At 36.1% G+C, this 19,821-nt stretch overlaps 1 protein-coding gene across 2 annotated transcripts; it reads right to left on the bottom strand.

The window, feature by feature from the left end:
• Positions 1-1,519: 1,519 nt before the first annotated feature.
• On the bottom strand, positions 1,520-18,453 carry LOC147870018 (187-kDa microtubule-associated protein AIR9-like). Of its 2 annotated transcripts, none has more exons than XM_087335969.1 (37): positions 17,234-18,453; positions 17,074-17,145; positions 16,783-16,848; positions 16,584-16,655; positions 16,444-16,509; positions 15,247-15,309; positions 15,029-15,094; positions 14,836-14,935; positions 14,272-14,373; positions 13,919-14,151; positions 13,719-13,833; positions 13,432-13,552; positions 13,062-13,237; positions 12,851-12,986; positions 9,715-9,815; positions 9,581-9,628; positions 9,324-9,505; positions 9,126-9,243; positions 7,301-7,428; positions 7,026-7,194; positions 6,836-6,954; positions 6,588-6,756; positions 5,506-5,590; positions 5,261-5,334; positions 5,053-5,172; positions 4,795-4,972; positions 4,278-4,399; positions 3,971-4,178; positions 3,812-3,885; positions 3,573-3,711; positions 3,314-3,495; positions 2,942-3,097; positions 2,519-2,650; positions 2,349-2,407; positions 2,233-2,268; positions 1,993-2,145; positions 1,520-1,851 (listed from the first exon to the last, which is right to left on the bottom strand). In XM_087335969.1, exons 1-37 carry the CDS (start codon positions 18,392-18,394, stop codon positions 1,714-1,716), a joined length of 5,439 nt encoding a protein of 1,812 aa, XP_087192095.1. In that variant the 5' UTR covers positions 18,395-18,453; the 3' UTR covers positions 1,520-1,713. The 2 variants fall into 2 exon arrangements, with proteins under 2 accessions (XP_087192095.1, XP_087192102.1); XM_087335976.1 differs by having other exon boundaries at positions 1,993-2,124; positions 17,234-18,452.
• Positions 18,454-19,821: the final 1,368 nt, after the last annotated feature.

Raw genomic sequence — 19,821 nt, 5'->3', positions numbered from 1 at the left:
ACTTCACTAACAAATTGGTTGCATATAATTTACTAGGTCTACCAAGTCTACATAAAGCTCTTTTAAAAGGTAAACTATTGAAGGGTTTCTCAAAGTTAAAATCAAGGGGCCAAGAGGAAATGCTAGATCTCAGTGAACCCACTAGGGAAGCCATGTGACAAATGAGGGAAATATTTGATCAAAGATGTATAAACCATCGACCTTGTTAATAAACATAGCCTACTATTTGGCAATGTAACTCAAATAATCGAAAGAGATAAATGTATTCACATTGCTAATTAGTGATGATATTCTAGGGTCACACCACATCACCTCAATATACATAAAATTAAATGTTGGCCATTTTATGTCAATGAGATCCCATGTAAGTGAGAGAAGAACCAAGTTTTTGCCAATCATGCCAAACCCTTGTACAACTCACCAAACTCATATGCATCCACCTTAACAATAGTATTCCGAGGTTTTGAAGCATACACAACTCAAAAGAGCTATCAAACTTAATATCAATGGGGTTCAATGTACAAGGGTGTGGGTGTATTCAGATGCATACATACATCTACGTATACTAGCCACTAATCTCAACACTTTAATCCTTGACTTTGATATTAAAAAACAACCACCGACTTAAATGCTTGCATCCTCATGTGCATCTTTTCAAGAAGGCAACTTGGGAAATTGGGCAACCTTTCTTGAGGACAGTCTTCAGAATTGTCCTCTTATTATTCCACAATTTGCTCAAAGTACAGGCCAAAAGTTTTTCAAGTATTTCTTATATGAAGTTATCGATATGGTTACGCAACCATGCAATAAATGGAATGACAACTTTAAAAATAAGAATTAAGCATATATTATTCTATCCTACATTTTACATGCAAAGGCCATGTGAATACCTTCTAGTTTGCAATGTTCCTTCGATAGATGCATTCCACATAAAAGGGTATCTGACATTTCTTACCAAATGGTTTGATTGTATTATTGGTCCAGTCAAATGCCACTGGTTCAACACTCGAAGAACAAGGGTGTAAAAAGGGAATCGTTAGCATAGATCTAACCAATTAAAATGTCACATTTCAAAGACGTGGATCGCGCAACTTACCATGTTAGGTTACATTGTCAAGATGAGTTGCACTTGCATATAAAATAGCATAAAGTGGATGAAGTTATATTAGTGATGTTTTGAATGGCCAATCATCTCTAAGACCAAGAGATATTCTTCAAGATTTTGATACATATAGCTCCCAGCGATAATTATTTAGCCCCATTGCACGATATCAAAGCTTTGGATATGTCTGTTTTTGTTATACCGAGATTCAGGGTCAGGTATTAGGAGAAGATTGAAGAAAAATGATGAGTGCCAATTCTCCATTATTCACGTTCTTAAGTCTCTTTGTTGTATTATCCTTCCCATGGCTGAATGAATGCATGCAAGGGGCATCATAGATGTTCACATAAGAATCAATGAAAGATTTTATGCAAATCAAAACCTTGCAATGATGTCTTGTATTGTCCTTATCTCCAATGATGAACAACTATGCGCTCTTTCATTTCTTGTTCTCATGGCTGAATGAATGGATGCAAAAGGCATCACAGATGTGTGCATAAGAATCAACAAAAGATATTGTAAAAAACACAGTCAATTCACTAAAATTATAAATGATATGTACACAGAATGGCTAGAGTGCCCACATAATCAATTATTAAGTCCTTCACAATTTACATTTTTTTGCTAAATTGCTTGATGACAAGCACTATAATATCTCTAAGATGTCTCGTTTGCACCATCAAATTCAACTCATGTTTACTCTCTGCTCCAATTTTAAGATGAAAATCATCCAGCCTATCTGCTTCAGCCTATCAAGGGGGAAACCACACCTTCCTCAATAAATATTTCTTAAAAAATTACTTTTTTATTTGTTTGAAATATTTAGTTAAGAGTTCAGTTTTAGTTTAAGATTTATTTGCATCAATGAAAAGAAATTTCACTAATCTCACATAAAAAGGAGCTGAAAATGCTGCTGCTTCGGAAACAGGGGAAGCTTTTGAACCATGGTTCATGACCTGGATTCTCAACCTATTGACATCGATCATACATTTCCCGAACATTGTTTGACTTGAATCCTTATTCTGCTTCAAAGAATGTGCTCTCTATACGTGTGAGCTTAACAAATACCTTAAAAAGTCTCACAGAACTGGTTGTTAAAATACTTAAAAAGAAAGACATGGTTTTCTTACCATTGCTGTTGTTGAACGATGTCTATCCACCAAAGCCTGAAAAACACGTGTGAGTAGGTTTCAGATATGACTAGTATCCATTATAGGACTGAATAATTCCTCAACCCACAGCTCACCGTAAACCTCAGAAAACCCAACTCCACCCTTTGCTTTACTTCTTCACCAATGGAAGGCTCTGAATATATTAAACAACATCCAAATGTCAAGAGGGAAAAATTGGAAACAAGATTCAAGCCTCAATAAACTGAAGTTCAAGAATAGAGAGGGAAAGGTGTATGTAGCACACCAACTGCAATGGGACCAATTGAAGCTGAAACAGGATCACCTTCCATGCCATCTTCTCTGACAGGAGTATAAACTGCAACAAGTCGGTAGCCAATGTCCTCGATTGTTGCTTCATACATATGCCCCTTTTTCCCTGTTAATGAGCAACCATAAATAATGTGAGATAGAATCCCCTTGTTCTAATTGCAGAAAGACAACTTCATTGAAGAAAAACCCATCAAACAAACTGGAGTAATGGATTTTTTCTTTCAATTGGATATCCTTGGCCATAACTTATATCGTTCAAAACATCCTTCTGATGTTACGATACATCAAAGCCAGATATGGTATCTATCTATAGCAGACACAGCTAGAAAAAAGAATAGCAAACAAAGCAGTTATGTATTGAGGACATCATCCACAAATATAAACATGAGGCTCTTACCAAAAATTGGAATAAGGTCAGGAACTCGTGCCAGTGCTCGGAACCACTGAATAACACTTTCACCTTCTATGCCCCCACTGTAAATCCCTCGGATTGCATACATGTTTGTGTGGTAACCTTGGCCTTCAATTTCTAGTTTACTGACCTTTGGCATCCCTAATACACAAATATGGAAGCATTTTAAAGTAATCAACAAGCTCTTCAAACTAAAGCATATTCAGGAAAGCACAAAAACAGTAACATGCTAGTGACAAGGCCACTACTTGCGAGATACTGCAGTTATCGGTTTGGATGCTATTATATCAGTTTCTAGAGTTATATAGGCCTGTTTTTCTAAATCATAAAAGCAAAGAAACTGGGATCACAGCTTGCCTGGTTCAACTATTGGTGAGATAACTGAAACAGGGATAGAAGATCTGCCAAAAACATCTTTGACAACACCTTCACATTGCAAATAAAAACCAGTGTCCTCTGTACGGATGGTATATGAATGGCCTTGTTGGCCCCATAAAGTTTCGAAAGAATCCGGTAAATCAGGTGAAGATGACCTTGACCTACAGCCAATATAAAATGATTACAAAATAGATTTGCATCAATGCAATCAAAACAAGAGTTTACTAGAGATACATACCATCGGTAGGTTATCTCCTTTATATATTTCTCCCAGACATGTTTCTGTTTATTATCAGCAGGTAACACTTCCTTAACCTCCAAAACTTCTCCTTCAATTGTCTTCCCAGTTAGAATTAATTTCTGTAGGCTTGGTAATTCTGGAGATGAAACAGATAGAATTCTAGCAATACAACTCAAAAAGACCTTTACTAAGGAGTCTACTGCACATAGTACGAATCATAACTACAAGAAGCTTACCAGGCAGAATAATATCTGTTGGATCTGATAATACTGATCTTCCGGCAACTCCATCCTCACGAACCGGTGTAAACCTAACGCACATATATTCATTTGACAGTTGCCTCGACATGTAAAACTAGGAAAACCAACATTTCAAGAAGGTCCATGCATACTCACCCAAATATCAAAGAGGACGCGTAATCATCATCGGAAATGGCATAAACCTTCGATATTGCTCCTGGAATTGGTGATACTGTTCTATCTATTCCAAATCTGTACCATCTCATTTGGCTCATTCCTTGTGTCCCTCCATGGTAGATTCCCTCACCAACAAAGAGCCCTGAAGAAATTTCTTTGACAACAACATTATGCACTGCAGGGGGAGCTGGATTAAAAGGAAAAAGGACAATTTAAGAAAAGCATGCCGGCTTGAAATCCTGATAAAAAATGTGAAAAGAAAGAATGTGCACATAAGAATGTATACCTGGTGCAACCTTTTCATTGCTGCAAGCAAGGTACGGCTTTCCCTTCTTTCCATCCATGCGTGTAGGGATCCAAAGAAGTGCCAGATAGGATCCCACATCTTCTACTGTCGGAGTGTATGTTCTACCAGATAATCATTGTTCTTGTCAAGAAATGATGTGGAACAAGGAACCCATAAAATCTCAAGTTAAATTTACAAATGGAAAAATGAACTTCAGAAATCGCAAATAATATGTTTTTGGAGAGTTTGGTGGATAGCATGAATCATTGCAAAGAGCTACACGTTTTAGTTCTTGATGAAAATATCTAGCCCAATCCATCTCATGTCTCACACTAAGCGTTGGACATAATGTAAATTCAGAATATACAGTGATTCTCTATATTCACTACAGAATTTGTCTTCCTATAACTATGTTTTCATATACTGGATTGGCTCTTATCTTTTTCTTCTTTCTGAAATTTTCTCAGGCTTTGCACCAAAACTTAAGTAAAACCTCTGTAAGCATTAACACACTCACTCTGATTTCCCAACTACTTGAGATTTATTAAAATTCAATGATCCATGTAACTTTTCTGACAGCCGAACCCACGTGAAATCACTAGTTCCTTCAACTCCACCAAAATAAGATTTTTTGGGTATCACTGTGACATCTTCATATCCATTTGGAACAATTAGATGGACAGCCATTGGATCTCCTGGTAGTAAGAAAGAAAAGATAATGAAACCTATTACTCCAAATTGGTAAAGCTATAATCTGAATACCCATTAAACATACCATCATTTATTATATCAGAAAAAACTGTCCTAGGAACACCTCTAGCACCATCATTCCGAACTGGAGTATATGTCAATTTGATGCAGCAGCCTACATCTTCTAATGTAAGATTTAGGGTCTCTGTATAGACAAGTCAGTATTATAAGATGCCAATAAAGTAATATAGCATCATTCTGAATGGATTTTAAATTTTATTCGTAGAACGTACCTTTACTACTCAGTTTACGTTCCAGTCCATCTGGCCTTTTTCTAGTCCATATGCAAGTACAAGCACCTTTTACCCTGCGCAGAGCAGAGTTGAAGATTAAGAGTTCATGGACAAGACGTGTATGTGCTGATATACAGATTCCAAACACACACCTATTAGCACAATAGTATTGAAGAGAGACTCATTTGCACACGTTTCTGAGTAACACATTTATTATTATAACAATTCGGAGGGATGCAACTGACCCTCCTCTATAATTTGCAGTGTATGTTAAAGTCGATCCTTCAATTGATTCGCCAAGCAACTCCAAAAAGTCACAAGCTGGTGGAGCTGGAAAACATATCATTTCCATGTATGAAGCTTCTGAATATTAGCCTTATCTGTTCTTCATGAGCAGAACCTAATTATTATGCTCTTGCATAAGTATTTATTAGATATTCCAGATGATCCTAACGCAAGAAATAGCATACACTGTATGTTAATATGGAACCAACTAAATTTACAGTTATGAGTACACAAAGTGTCAACGATATGTTCTTCATGCTTTGATTCAAATAATGAGCAACCAATCACATGCATGAGCATTGAGTATTAAATTCCACAACACTTGGTAATGATGGATATCAAGCTTGTAGAAAACCTCTCCACACTAGAGAGCTCATGGGAAATGCCATCGACAATGTTTATGAAATGCTCATAATAGAACAATATGGTAGTAACTCTCACATTAGAAAGGCCAGATGCGTGCAGCATGATAATAACCCATGCCTCTATATTCAAATCATGCAAGCATAACATCCATACAATGAACAAGGTGATACTATGAGAAAAGTGTGCATCTACATTGAGATCTTCAACTGGATTATCTCCAACAAAAGGTAGAGGAGAGACTTTGACTATTATTAATACAGAGTATCCTTCAGATTATATAAACAAGTATGGTTGGTATATACAACATGCAATCCAATTCAATCCATTCTGTCATGCAATCCGATTCAACCCCTCCACTGACCAAAAAAGCTGAAAGAAAACTGGACAGAAACTGAAGAACCATATACACACAATGAAAAAATAATTAAAGAGGAGACAGGAGAAGAAAGTCATAGGGGTTGCGTTACATCGTGAGCATGGTCAATATGCAACATCAAATGAGATATTATATATTATATAATTTTTCAATCCATTCTCGAGGCTCTGAAATTTTAAAGCTATTATTTCTGCTTTCTGTTGATTTTAGTATTACAAAATTTTCTACATCTGCCACACTAAGAGCATGAATGCATCTATTGATGTTAGAATGATGCCTTTGGAAAGCTAAAAATGTTACCCGGCAATACAGGACCAATTGGTTGGGAAAAAACAATTGAACCTTTGACGCCATCAGACCGGTATGGTTCATAAGAAACATATATCATGCTGCCTATATCTTCTGTAGAAATTGTGTATGTATAGTTTGTAGCCCCTTCAATGGCTTTCTTTATTCTATTACGATTCATCTACATCAAGAAAATATATGAGAGATTATAATACATTGTCGAGTTAATGCACACCCTATGGATGTTGAGAATCGGTAACCTGGAACCATTGGATTTTAGAGTGTCCTTCAAAACCACCCCAATAAAGCTTCATGACTTGCAAATGAGATCCTTCCAATGTTTCACCCATGACATTGAGCGAAACAAGTTTTGGAGGTCCTGATCAATACAGGATTGAGAACCAAAATACACAATTGAGTACGCATAGATTTGTTTGAGGAGATAGATACCTGGCTTTACACGTTCTTTTCCAATCAGGGTTCTTTCCTCTCCAACCATACCATCGTCACGCTTGGGAATGCACTTGAAGGACACGAATTTGTTTATTGCCTCTTTAGTGATATGACACCATAGACCATCACCTGATACTGCTATTGGTATGCCAGGAGCACTTTCATCCTGTATAAGAAAATCTCGAGATTGTGAAGTAATGATTTCCTCTTGAATAATAAAAAGTACAGAACTAAGAAAAATACAGAAATAAGAAAAGGGATAGCAGCTTCACCTCATGTAAGTACCAAAAGTATTGACTGTTGCCTTCATATCCTCCAATGTAGCCATAACTTATCATCAAAGTTTCTCCTTCTCTGAACTCCCCCTTCATTGACAAGAAATTCAGGCTTGGGGGCAACACTGCAGTGAAAATATAAATATTGAAAGAAAACAATTAATTGTAATGTTGCATATACAATATTCTTTATGTAAAAAGATGAACATGAGAATGTAAATTTGAAATAATTGTACTATTGTAAGTTCATGCATTCACCCTTATTTTTAAGGAAACGTGATTGTATATAATCTGTACAAAAATCCTTCAGAATTTCCATGCTGCCTAATTCTGAAAGACGTTTACAAAGCATAAATATATAGAATGGTGGTATCCAAAAAACGCAGCTATATCACTGAGAGTAAGATACTATGCACAATAAATCATGGTGGTGTTTATCAAAATCAAAGAAGTAAATACAACCCCAAGCTTTGAGGAAAGCCTGCCTTCTTTTCTAAGCCATCCTGGAAGAGCCAGCTGATGCATCTCACTGGCACAAGCTCTTCCAGATGTACCATAACGAGATACTAGCAACCATGAAGAAGTTTGTATCCCTGTGATGATCATGAAAGTCATCATGTGGAATTGGAATACCCAGAAACTATCAACATTAAAACATGATCTGAGAAATGCCCATCTTGTGCTGCAATCAGAGCTGAGAAGATTGATCACCAAGAGACGTAACTTGTGTTGGAATAGAAAACATGCTCCCAAGAGAGGTAAACCCATGACCACGCTACTTCCTCTTTTTGTATTGCAAGAAAATATGGCTAAATGTAATATGAAATCCGTTGGATTCTGTGTGGACAGAAGTATAAAAATAACATTCACATATATAACAACCAGAAAATCAAGATGGTTGTGATGTGTACAGCCATGTATTGCCGCCATGCAGCAAGATCTCAAAAAATAGATGAGAATACTCCATGACACGAGGAAAAGCAGCATAGTTCCTCTAACAAAGATTGGTGTGCCCGAAATTCTTATTGCCACATTTATGAAAGATGACAAGATCCAGAAAAAAATCATTTGTATTGAGTTGAAATGGAGAAAACTTCCTGTCCAAGAGAAGACCATGCAATGGTATGTAGATGAAGAGCTCACAGAAAAGACATTTCCATGACGGTTCATGGCATATGAGAACATTTCATGGGACGATTTAGCATGTTGAATATATATTTTTTATCAATCATCTATTCATTTTGGGTCAAGGGTCAGGTATAAAATGGTATGTTTGAAGGATCCAAAGTGCTATTCCTTGGCACCAGATGACCTTGTAAATCCTAAAAGGTGAACATTTGCACTGCTATTATATACAGCAGCCAGCTAGACATTTTCTTTCTAGAAGTAGCTCCACATATGCACGAGAATCATGTATTATAACCACTCATTAATTTATTCATTTATACTTTAATTAAATAAATGAAAATTGTTATCCAATTCCAGGTATCCGTAATGGCTCATGAAAGTGTATATCTCTCTCTTTTCTTTTCATGTTATTTACTTTTATATTTACTGTGTAGTATTTATTTTATTTTGATTTGTTCTCAAAAACGAGACAACACTTAAAGATGTAATCTCTTATTTGGTCTTCTAGGCCATTTTGGCCTCTTAAAAGACGTTAATATTTCTTTCTTTCTTTCTTTTCTCTTATAAAAACAAAAGATGAAAGAGACGGTTGCTACTCCGCACATCATGTTAAAACGGGCCTTCGTTACATTACTTCTTAGTTTCCTATTCTTGAGAAGAAAAAGGAGTTTAATCTAGGATTCATGAATCTTACTTGTAACACGAGATTCTGAAAACACAACAGCAGCCTCTCCTATTACCCCATCTGATAAAACAGGAGTATATTCTGCTGCCAAATAGAAACCGGTAGCAGCAAGTGGTATGATGAAATTCTGAAGGCAATCGATATTACCCACATTAACCACAAATATGTAGAAATACAATATGCATGAAGATGGATAAATGGCAAGACCTCTGGTATTCTTGAAAAACCAAGTTCTTCCAAGTCTCCAACTTCATCTTGGTTGTGCACCTTGAACCATCGGATATGACTCGCACCTTCAATGCCAGTACCTGATATAGTTGCACTGATGTTCACCATACTACCCTCACGTAAATCTCCAACAATCCGGAGATTGGTGACCTTTGGTGGCGCTGTCCAAAGATAAATAGTTTTTAGAAACCTGGCCAAGAGTTAGTCTTACTTTCAAATGTAATGAAGCAGTATACCATGTGAAACTTTTTCAGTAATTATCGAAATTGGTGTCCCTTGCAACCCTAGCAAAATATCGTGTAGCACATTTGTTAGTACAATTCTATTGTCGACCATGTTATTCTCATCTCTTCTGTATTAATTTGGAAACCTTCAGAATTAATGGGAGTATATCGGAACATAATGCGCAAACCAACATCTTCCTCAGTCAAAGTTAGGTCAGTTGTTCCTTCTTTTATGAGCTTCAATCCACTAAAAACAAATCAACATCAAAAAAAGATGAAGCTTCTTAGCATTCATTTATGCAGAGCAGGATTTTACATTTTGCTCAGATTGAAAACACCATAATCTTCATCATAGTATTGAGGATGGTCTAGAAACATTGGAAACAAACATTTGAGTAGAAACAACCCACCATTTGGATAGATATACTCATGTATATATGGAAGGTGAGAATCTTCCACATTCTCTAGGTTCTGTATGAACCATAAGTACATGATCAATCATCCACAATTGAGTTGCTGCTCCATGTACTATTCAAAACGGTATTTTCCTTTATAAGCAAGAAAGAAAAAGATATATTGACGTCTTTAAAGAGGCCAAGATGGCCTATAAGACATCTTATGTGTTTTGTCATCTTTGAGAACAACAAATCAAAATAAATAAATGATACTAAGTAAAAAAATGTAAATAAGATAAAACGACACTAAAGAATCTTGTTATCTGTACATGTAAGATTCTCAAGTAAGATACATTGTAAGTTTTGTTTTCGAAATATCTCTACCATAGGTCTATCCAGAATGGAGAGGTCTCCAAAGAGAGGGAACCAACTGCAATGGCAGGAGATAATAGTCTTTATCTATCGATGACAAGGGTGGTGAGATCGTGGTCCATGAGGCCAGGGCCTACGTGCACAACAAATTGCTATTGGCCGATCTATTGTAACCCCTTTTTATGTCCTGGTCGGGAGACCATTATTGCAGCCCTTGATTTGCTTGTAGTATGAGTAGGAGTGATGAGGCTAAAGAAAGTGTGATTGTTATTTGTTAATGAGCTTGTGTGGCTGTACTTTTGTCCTTCAACAACTTTTCCCTGTGTCTCTTGAGTTCTAGCAACAAAAGCCCCAAGCACCATTCGTCCTCATATTCCATTACCTTGAGTAGTGGGCCAAACCTTGCCAGAGGCAATGGTATATCCCTCCTAGCTCAAAACAGGTATTGTATTCCTCACATAATATATGTTCATCCTTTAAATTGTGCCACATAATATCGATATGAAAACTCACTATCATCATACCTCCTATATATTGATGCATTCCCAAAGGCAATGATTTCTCTTTGTAGCCACACTAGGAGCAAGACACTGTTATTATACTATTTTCAGCCATGTTCCTATAGGCTGTCAGCTAGACTGCTAATCAATAATCAACAAATAAAAAACCTTTTCTTCTATAAAAGACTCCTGGAGATATGAGATGGATTTCAATGAGATCTCACTATCTGCGCGAAAGGTAGGTGCTTGCTTGTCCATTACTCTGTCCATCTGATCCTGCTCACGAGCCTCACTAGGTCGGCAAGAAAGACAACATTGAGGGGTTCTCTCCTCAATCTGACCTCAATCTGACCACATTCTGATCAATGGCATCCTTCCATGTCCAAAGCCTCCAACTCTACATTGTTGTGATGCTCTTAGCACACAATGTGCACTCTGACCAACAAAGCCTTATATTCTAATAATAAAAGGGTGGGTAAAATGGGAAAATAATACTCTTCATCATCTTTTCTTCTTCATGAATTTCTCAACTTTTATCTTCATATTTTGTCTTGTAAGGTGGGGATGTTTTAAAAAGAGGGGAAAGGAAGTTATCCCACATACAAGGAAATCAGGCAGAAATCAAATACACGCAAAAGATAAGCTACTACTCTAAAAACACTAAAGAGAAAAAGGGAGGCATATGCTCCCCCATTCCATCACATTCCTACATGCTCAAGGGGTCCTATGTGACCCATGTGCTCCCCTTTTCCACAAGTGTTCTTGGGAGTGCTACGAGCCAACAATGTGAGTCCTATTACTATGTGCTCTTGGAAAGACTGTGTGATGATGCTTTAAGACTGAGTTAGTAAAGGAAGATGCCTATGTAAGCTAAAGTAGAACAAACAAAAACAGGAAGAAAAAGGTATAAAACAGAAAGGGGCGAGGATATTAAGCTTCTTCTCAGTTTTTGACAAAATCGACTAAGGAGCAAGAGTGTACTATGTTTTAATGGATTAATCAGCAACAGTTGTTTAACCTTATTCTTCGCTAATTGAAGCATACAAGCTTCCCTTAGGAGTTAGCTACTGATTGCTGACGGAACATTTACACCTTTTCTTTCTTCTTTTGCTTAGACTTTAGAGTCTCACTTACCAGAATCATGCTCTCACGAATTGTAATCACACACTCAAGTTTTGTACTCAAGCTCTCCTTTACTATATAAACGGTGGCTTGGGTCTATATACCACTTAATTTTAGTTCAAGAAGAGAAAACGCTAACAACACCTTCCTTCTTTGTACTTTCCTTTCACTTACCAGAATCATGCTCTCACGAATTGTAATCATTCTTTCACGTTTCGTACTCAAGTCCTCCTTTATTATAAACAGTGTCTTGGGTTTATATACCACTTAATCTCGGTTCAAGAGAGAGACAAAGCTAACAATTCCTTCCCTCTTTGTAATTGCCTTTGCATATTGTAATCATCCTCAATTATTACATATTGTGTAAATATTGTTTTGTTAATCACTTGAAGCCTCTGGTGTATTGTTAAACTTGACCACCTAAGCATGTGAGTTCTAATCATCTAGTACAAGCATTGCCTTTTGAATCAAATAACTGCTGGTTTAGAACCCCGGTAATTCCAACTCAACACACAAGTATCCCACTGATTATGCAACAATGTGGAAAGGGTCAGGTCTAGATTAAATAAAACGTCTGTTTTATGTGGCGATATAACCTTTAGACTATGAGGAATGAGAATCCAGACCTCCAGTATATCCTCCTCTTTGTGTAATACAAGTCATCATCTCCATATAATAAAAGCTTTACCTCATTACTACTCTTTTGAAACCATTATTTTAAGTGGATAAATTTTAAATAAGATTAGAGTTTATGCACAGGAGAGGCAATTTCATCTGTAAACAAAACTTATAAACCACAATGACCCTCTCAGTCATCTTATCATACTGCAAAAGATTGGCTAATTTTCTGTTTGATATAATAGTGAATAGATCTCTTGGCAGTAAGTACTTACCCTAATATTATATCCTCTTGAAGCCATTCAAACTTGCTCAAGCCTTCTCTTCCTCCAATGTACTTCCCAATGCCTTTGATTGTATTTCCCTCTACCATTTCTCCAAGAATACAAAGATTCCTAACACATGGATTGGCTGTAACCAATTTAAATGTTAGTTACACAATCTCTTTCATAATCTAGATGTCAAATTACAAAAAGACCAAATCACCTGCTCGTATCACTTCACTTGTGGCAACTTGAGTCTCTCCTTTCATACCTCCTCCACTAACAGGAGTGTACATGAGGATTAGCTTATATCCAACATCATCCAATGATACTGTATACTCCAGATCTTCTGCACCAGGAATCATAACTGGACTAGAATGCCCATCGTGTCTCAACCAGCTGAAATAAACCAAATACAAAAATGAAGTACATATTGACATTGTAAAAACTTGCATAAACATATCAGATGAAAAGTATGGTTTCTTTTCATGAAATAGATGTGTAAACGCAACATAAGTAATATTGATGTGAATTGTGACATCTTTTTTATATTTCAGTGCGACTTCAAGTTGCAGAATAAATATAGTATGAACCTAACATAGCCTTTTGTAGCTGTTCCACCACACCAAGCAACTTCAGCATGCGCCTGGATAATGCTCCCTTCTATGAACTCCCCAATTATGCTCAATTTTAAAACTTTTGGACAGCCAGCACCTGTGTCAAATGTCCTTGAATAGTTAACAATGTATTCGTATGAAAACTTCCTTTGATTTCACTGTGATACCTTTTAGACAGGGTGTCTCAATGCATCAGAAGTTGTGAAAAGAGGTTTACTCTATGACCTTTCAGGCTACACAAAGCTAGAGGCTGCAATCATTACCTTGAAGCACAGGAAATGAAACAGAATATATTGGTGGGTATTCTGTTGATCCAAGAGCAAGAACACACTCCACCTTCAAGCAATGGCCAATATCACTATGCCTCGGCCAATAGACCTGGAAACATCAAAAAGTATAATACAGGAAACTAAAACATGCCCAAAGTACAATATCCTACAATTCAAGGGAAAAAAAGACTCACCTCGTTTACTGCACCTTGAATTGGAATAAAAGAGAAAGGAGTCTTTCCTCCAATGAACCACTGATATCTCAAGGATAACCCCAGTGCCCCAGAATTACCATTGCTTTTCTGGAAAGAAAACTCGCATTGGCAAGGAAACTCCTCAGAAGGTTGCACAATGAAGGCTTTCTCCAAAGAATACCCTGGTGGAATCCTATCAGCCCACTGGTTCACAAGAAATCTCATAGTGGAAGCTGTTTACAAAGCATTTATGTGAGTGTTATGTATTTTTTTTTCCAAACAAAAAATACAAGTGTTATGTATATTGAATGTAAATAGAGAATATAAGAGTTTACTACTTGTCCAACAATTACCAGATGCTTCTTCAACATCACACAATTCCCATCCATCCCTAATGCATAATCCTGTATGAGGAGGATATCTACTGGCAAGCTCCTGCTCCTCTGGAGTCAGCTCTACCATCAAATAGAAAAAATGAACACAGTTTTTCTAAGAGTATAAGTGCATCAGATAATCAATTTCAAGGTGATATAAATTGACCCATGTATACTTCAATGATTAAAAAGTTACATGACTTGAGACTTGAGACAAAGTTTCCAGGATCTAAAGATATATCTTAGGCATCTGATGGGGCAGTAAACATTAAGGCTCAATGTGTCTTTATGATGTGATGTTAGAGAACATGTGACTTCTGTTAGGAGACTTAACAAAGAAAAATGAATCTATCACACAAATGTGAAAGCGTAATACAGCCAAGGAACTAAAATATAAGATGCAATAAAACCAAGTGTGAAAGCATATTTTTATCTTAACAAAACACCCATAACCTATATGAACAAATAAGATCAAGTCTCATTTGACAACATATTCCAGACAGTTATTATCTGATAAACAAGTACAATTAATGTTATTCTCACCTTGGTTGTTGAATAATTTCAATGTTGGTCCAGCTAATAGAATTGCAGCTATTTCAACATGTGGCATCTCTAATAAAGGGTTCTCTTCAAGCCTTAAATGCTGATGAAAATAGATTCATAAAATAAATTGTATGGCCAACAGGTCTTTATTTGACAATCTTAAAGGTTACACGTTAAAAATTTCTGAATTAACCTCCAGGGAAGGCAAATGAGGAAATCCTTCGAAGGTTGAGATTTTGTTTTTGCTTGCTGCCAAAACCTTTGAATTTAAAGTGAAAGAGAAGCCCCGACTTAATTTAAAGGAAAAGACAAATTATAAAGAATACTGAACATAAATAATTTTAAGATTGTGAATACTGAAATTAAGTAGGTTTATCCCAAATAGAATTTTATCTGTGACTTATTGCATACCTTTAGCTTGGGTTGTGAAACCATTGCCAAGGTCTTCAACTTATTTTGAGACACCAGTAAAAACTAACCAGCACAGAAGTAAGCATTGAAACTCATAAGAGCCATGTTTCATTCATACCATTATCAAAGAAGAAACGTGCATTTTTTCAACACACTCAGGAAATTTTATTTGTTCCTTTGTGATTGCATTTAAGTACAATAATCCAGGACTATTATATTCATGGAAGATGAAAATATCCATTAAAGATAACAAAACACTCTGGAAACTAAAGAGATCTATACGATGACAATTGCTACATCATCAGGCAGGTGATAATCACTCATGAAAACGTTTACCACGAAAAATACATTGTTAGGAAATAGGCCGTTTATAATGGAATACCACACATCCAGAGTATGACCACTCTAGTGCTTTCCCCCTCCCTCCAAGGGAAGTATCCTCTTTAACAACCAGCAGAGGGACCCTGGAAGAGAGTTACGAAACAAAGGCGCGGGCAGCAATCCAATCGTACATAGATTAGACCCCAGAACAATTTAGTGCAAAAAGATGCATATGGTTTGCAAAGTTGCATATTTAAATAACTTAATTGTTAACCATGATTGGGCATCCAACATGTCATATCGCACTGTAGTCAACCAACTGAGGATGATGGAAGGGTAATCATATGTTCAACGTTTCTATTAGATTTTTTGTATTGCAATTTCCAAACTATGTATTTTTCTCTTCGTAGCTTAGATCATAGGAGCTTTAACATTGCAACCTTCAACATATTATAATTAACAGTCAATAAGCACAAAATCTATTCATGAATAGCTTGCACAAAAACTTTATTGATCCCTGTTCTTGCTTGATAAGAGGATGATTACAACATTCAAATGATTATCTACATCCCATTAAGATTTAGTGGGGCTGAGAAGGGGCCTCATAGTACAAAATTCACGTCAAACTAAAGCTCTCAGGTGAAACGTCAGTAAAAGTTACCGCTGTGGATTGGATTTAATAGATTTTTCTTTGAGAAGCATCATCTGTGATTAAAGGCTTTATTTTATTTATTTTTCATGGCTACCTCAGTAAGTTCAAGTTTGATTTTAAAGTTAGCATCAACTAAAAATGATGTGGAATGGAGCATTAATTGCGTGGAGACAATATATCTTTCTAAGACAAAACAAAGAATTATATACAGGTAAAGTTGTTACCTCTAGATTTGGCAATTGCGGTAGGCTAACTAGTGATGCCATCTGATTGCCAGCAAGGTAAAGTTGCTGCAAAACAGATTTGATTTGAAATTAACATAATTCAATAACCTTATAAATTATCATTGTTTGCATATATTTACCTGGAGTGCTTTGCAGCTTGCCAAAGGCTCCATACCAAGTCCTTTGAACTCATTTAAACTTAGATCCAAAACCTGCAGCGAAAAAATTTTAAGGATTCATATTGATAATTGCCATCAAAAAAGGCAAAGCAGTTTTACTTTAATGAAAGCAGGTATTGAAAGCAAAAAAAATGATCAGATTATGAGCAGAGGAACTTACCTTAACACGTCTCAACATTTCAATTCCAGCTAAATCAGAAAGCTTATTCTCCCTGAGATACACGAACTGTCATACCGCAAAAGAGATCAAATAAATAAAAAGACACAAAAGAAACATATGTTCCACTGTTTTCTTCTAATAAATGCAACAGTAAATTAGCATGAACATACCTCATATAAGAATCTTACCTTACATTAAAGTTCTATTCCATTATTTGGCCATTTTTGTATCATAAATGTTGAAATTAATCATCAAAGCATTGCATGTCTATAAGTGTTTATGAGTTATTACCTCTAATTTGGCTGTCAATTTGACCATACTGCAATCCAGGCTTTTAACCTTCTGTCCCCGTAAATCCAACCTCTGAATTAAGACATAGCTCATGAGTTCCAATACTTTATAAGACTTCAGAGTAAAAAACAAAATTCATAAATGTGGATAGATTTTATACCACTTCCTCTCTGACTTTTCCATCTGCCACTGGATTTGTTTTTCTCATGCTTTGAGACGTTGCATTCAAAGTTAACACAGTATTTAGAGATGTTCGTTTCAAAAAATTCTTATTCAGATGTCTGGTACCATTTTTTTCTAATAATAATGCCGTTGAGTTCGGCAAAGAAGCTTTGTTAAATGATTCCATTTGTAATGAGCACGATTGTAATGTATTTGGATGCTCCATTGATCTGGAAGGTGACCTTCCTATAGAAGTTCTTCTAGTACCACAACGCCCTTCTGAATTAGTTGTCGCATTGAAGTTTGATATCAATGATCTTCCAAATGCTGGAAAGGTTCCATTAACATGCACATTCCTTTCTCTGGCATTTTGGTGTAAGGAATTATAATTTGTCTTTCTATTTGCAAACATGTCACCATAAGTTGCATCAGCCATGCAGCAAGAAGAGGAGATACTACTGGTGTGTTTATGAGTTTTGATCAAATAGGCATGAGAAACTTTACCAAGTTGGAATTCCTTGACATCATGATTACTTGTTGCATTGCCATGGCACTTATTGCCACGCGATGTTTTGATGAATTCTGTCCCTTTGGACTTTACTTTAGTAATTTGATGAGTTTCCAAAGGAATGCCACTGCGTTGACGTACCCTATCAACCTTGAATTTCGTTCCATGAATGCCATAGGCATCATTCTTGTATTTAATATTGATGTCATTGGCCTCATCAATAACTTCAATGTCTCGGGGGGCTTGCTGGCTATGAAATATATCCTCATGGCATTTCATTTGTTGATTTCCACCCTTGTATTCTTCTTCACTAACAGCATTGTTATAGTCGAGTTTGTGTAGAGCATAATTGGATTCCTCTTCACAAACCCTAGTTTGGACAGCATGCTTACACTCAAAAATGTATCTATCACTGTCGGATTCTTCTTCAGGAACTCTGATTTGAGTGGCATCCACGCACTCGAGATTGTATCTACCACTGTCAGATTCAGCTTCACCAATGTGTCGACCATGATGACCATTGAAGGCATCAACATTCTTATGACCCAAATCAAATCCACATAAGAGATCATCATCCTCGTTTACTTGTCTGAAGGTTGAATTGCCAAAAGCATGAACAAGCTCAGACAAAGTTGGAGAATCCATTGACATAATTAGAGATCATTTGTGAATAAGTATATGCTTCCTCACAAATACACATACACACGTATATGTGTGTGTGTGTGTGTATATATATATATACACATACACACGTACATATATATAAATATTTGCATGTATATATATAAGGTAGCTAAAGTGAGGTAAAAGGCCATTGGGGCAATTTTTTAAAAGCTGATGAAAGAAGCAGAAGTTGACTAGTTACCTTTTATTATTTGCCTTTGATTATTGCTACTTCATTATGTATGATTAGAACAATACTCTGTTCTTTTTTTATCTGCTCCTGTTTTCCCTGTCAATAGTTTTACATCAACTCCCTTTATCTCTGTATTACCATTAACGTCCTCCACATCCACTTTTACATTTACATACATATGTATCTCCACTTCTACATTTACATAGGTATCTCCATTTTCCAGACATAGTCAAAGAGATTTCCAAACCTTGTGAACACATTTATACGCATGCACATGCCACACATTCTCAGGAAAGCTTAAACATATACATCCACCGTCATCTCTTTGCGATGGTCAAGGAATCAGTGTGTTGGATTTCACATTGGACTCTGCTCAACATATATAAACATATTGGTGGGTTCCCTTATTAGCATCACCTTGAATTTGTCACAATGCAATCTCTACAAAAGTAAATTTCCTGTATATTTCTCAACATAACACTGGATTTAGAGAAATCATATAAATAAATATGGGGTCATATTCAAAACAATTGACAAATAAGTAGACTCGTATACATTTAGATTGGTTTAAAAGAAAAGTCTATCATGCCTAGCTTTAATATGCCGTGCCGCCGACATAAAATATTGTGAATTGACAAAGCTATTTGCCGTATGGACTCATCACAAAAGTTGCTTTGATGTGGCAACAATAATATAGAATCACACACAAACCCTCCTCAACTTGATGCAATAAGTATAGGGTTGGATTTGTGGGATATCGTTTGTGATTCTTATTGAACATAACAAGAAGTTTTCATCTTTTAGGCATGACAACTTCATGAATGTAAGTTGTCTTTACCAAGGTATTTGCTTATTATGACAATTACTAAAAATTAGACAAAAAGGCATTAGATAAAGGATAGTTATGGCAAGAAATGAAAAAAACAAGGATAGATAAGAACTTATGAAATTGTTCCCTCATATATGTTCAATTCTTCATGAGTCCATGGGTTTTAACTATTTCTTGGTTATTTATGGTCATTTTCTTCAGAAAGACAGTGTGTTCTTCAATACTCCTTTATATGTATATCGAAATTCTTGCTCACTGTAAAAATAGCATTCCCTAGGATATACCGCCAATCACCCCAACATTATCTATGCAGGTCAAGTCATGAAGAATGAACGCTTGTCATGACAAGGATAGAACCTTTCTAGCCTATGGTAAGATACACCAACATATGTT

This window comes from Azolla caroliniana, unplaced genomic scaffold, assembly GCF_043228905.1.
Source record: "Azolla caroliniana isolate FFs.n. ecotype wild unplaced genomic scaffold, voAzoCaro1.0.p SCAF_1, whole genome shotgun sequence".
Lineage (NCBI taxonomy): Eukaryota > Viridiplantae > Streptophyta > Polypodiopsida > Salviniales > Salviniaceae > Azolla > Azolla caroliniana.
The sequence above is the reverse complement of the archived record's forward strand: the minus strand, read 5'-3'. Positions and strand labels throughout refer to the sequence as shown.

Bases quoted from the DNA above. Each gene is read 5' to 3' on its own strand.
- LOC147870018 (XM_087335969.1), bottom strand. From the start codon at position 18,394: ATGTCAATGGATTCTCCAACTTTGTCTGAGCTTGTTCATGCTTTTGGC. The intron at 16,510-16,583 runs GTAAATATATGC...TCTGTTTTGCAG, and splicing joins CAAGCTGCAAAGCACTCCAG to CAACTTTACCTTGCTGGCAA. The intron at 13,834-13,918 runs GTGAGTCTTTTT...TGATGTTTCCAG, and splicing joins TTCAAGGTGCAGTAAACGAG to GTCTATTGGCCGAGGCATAG.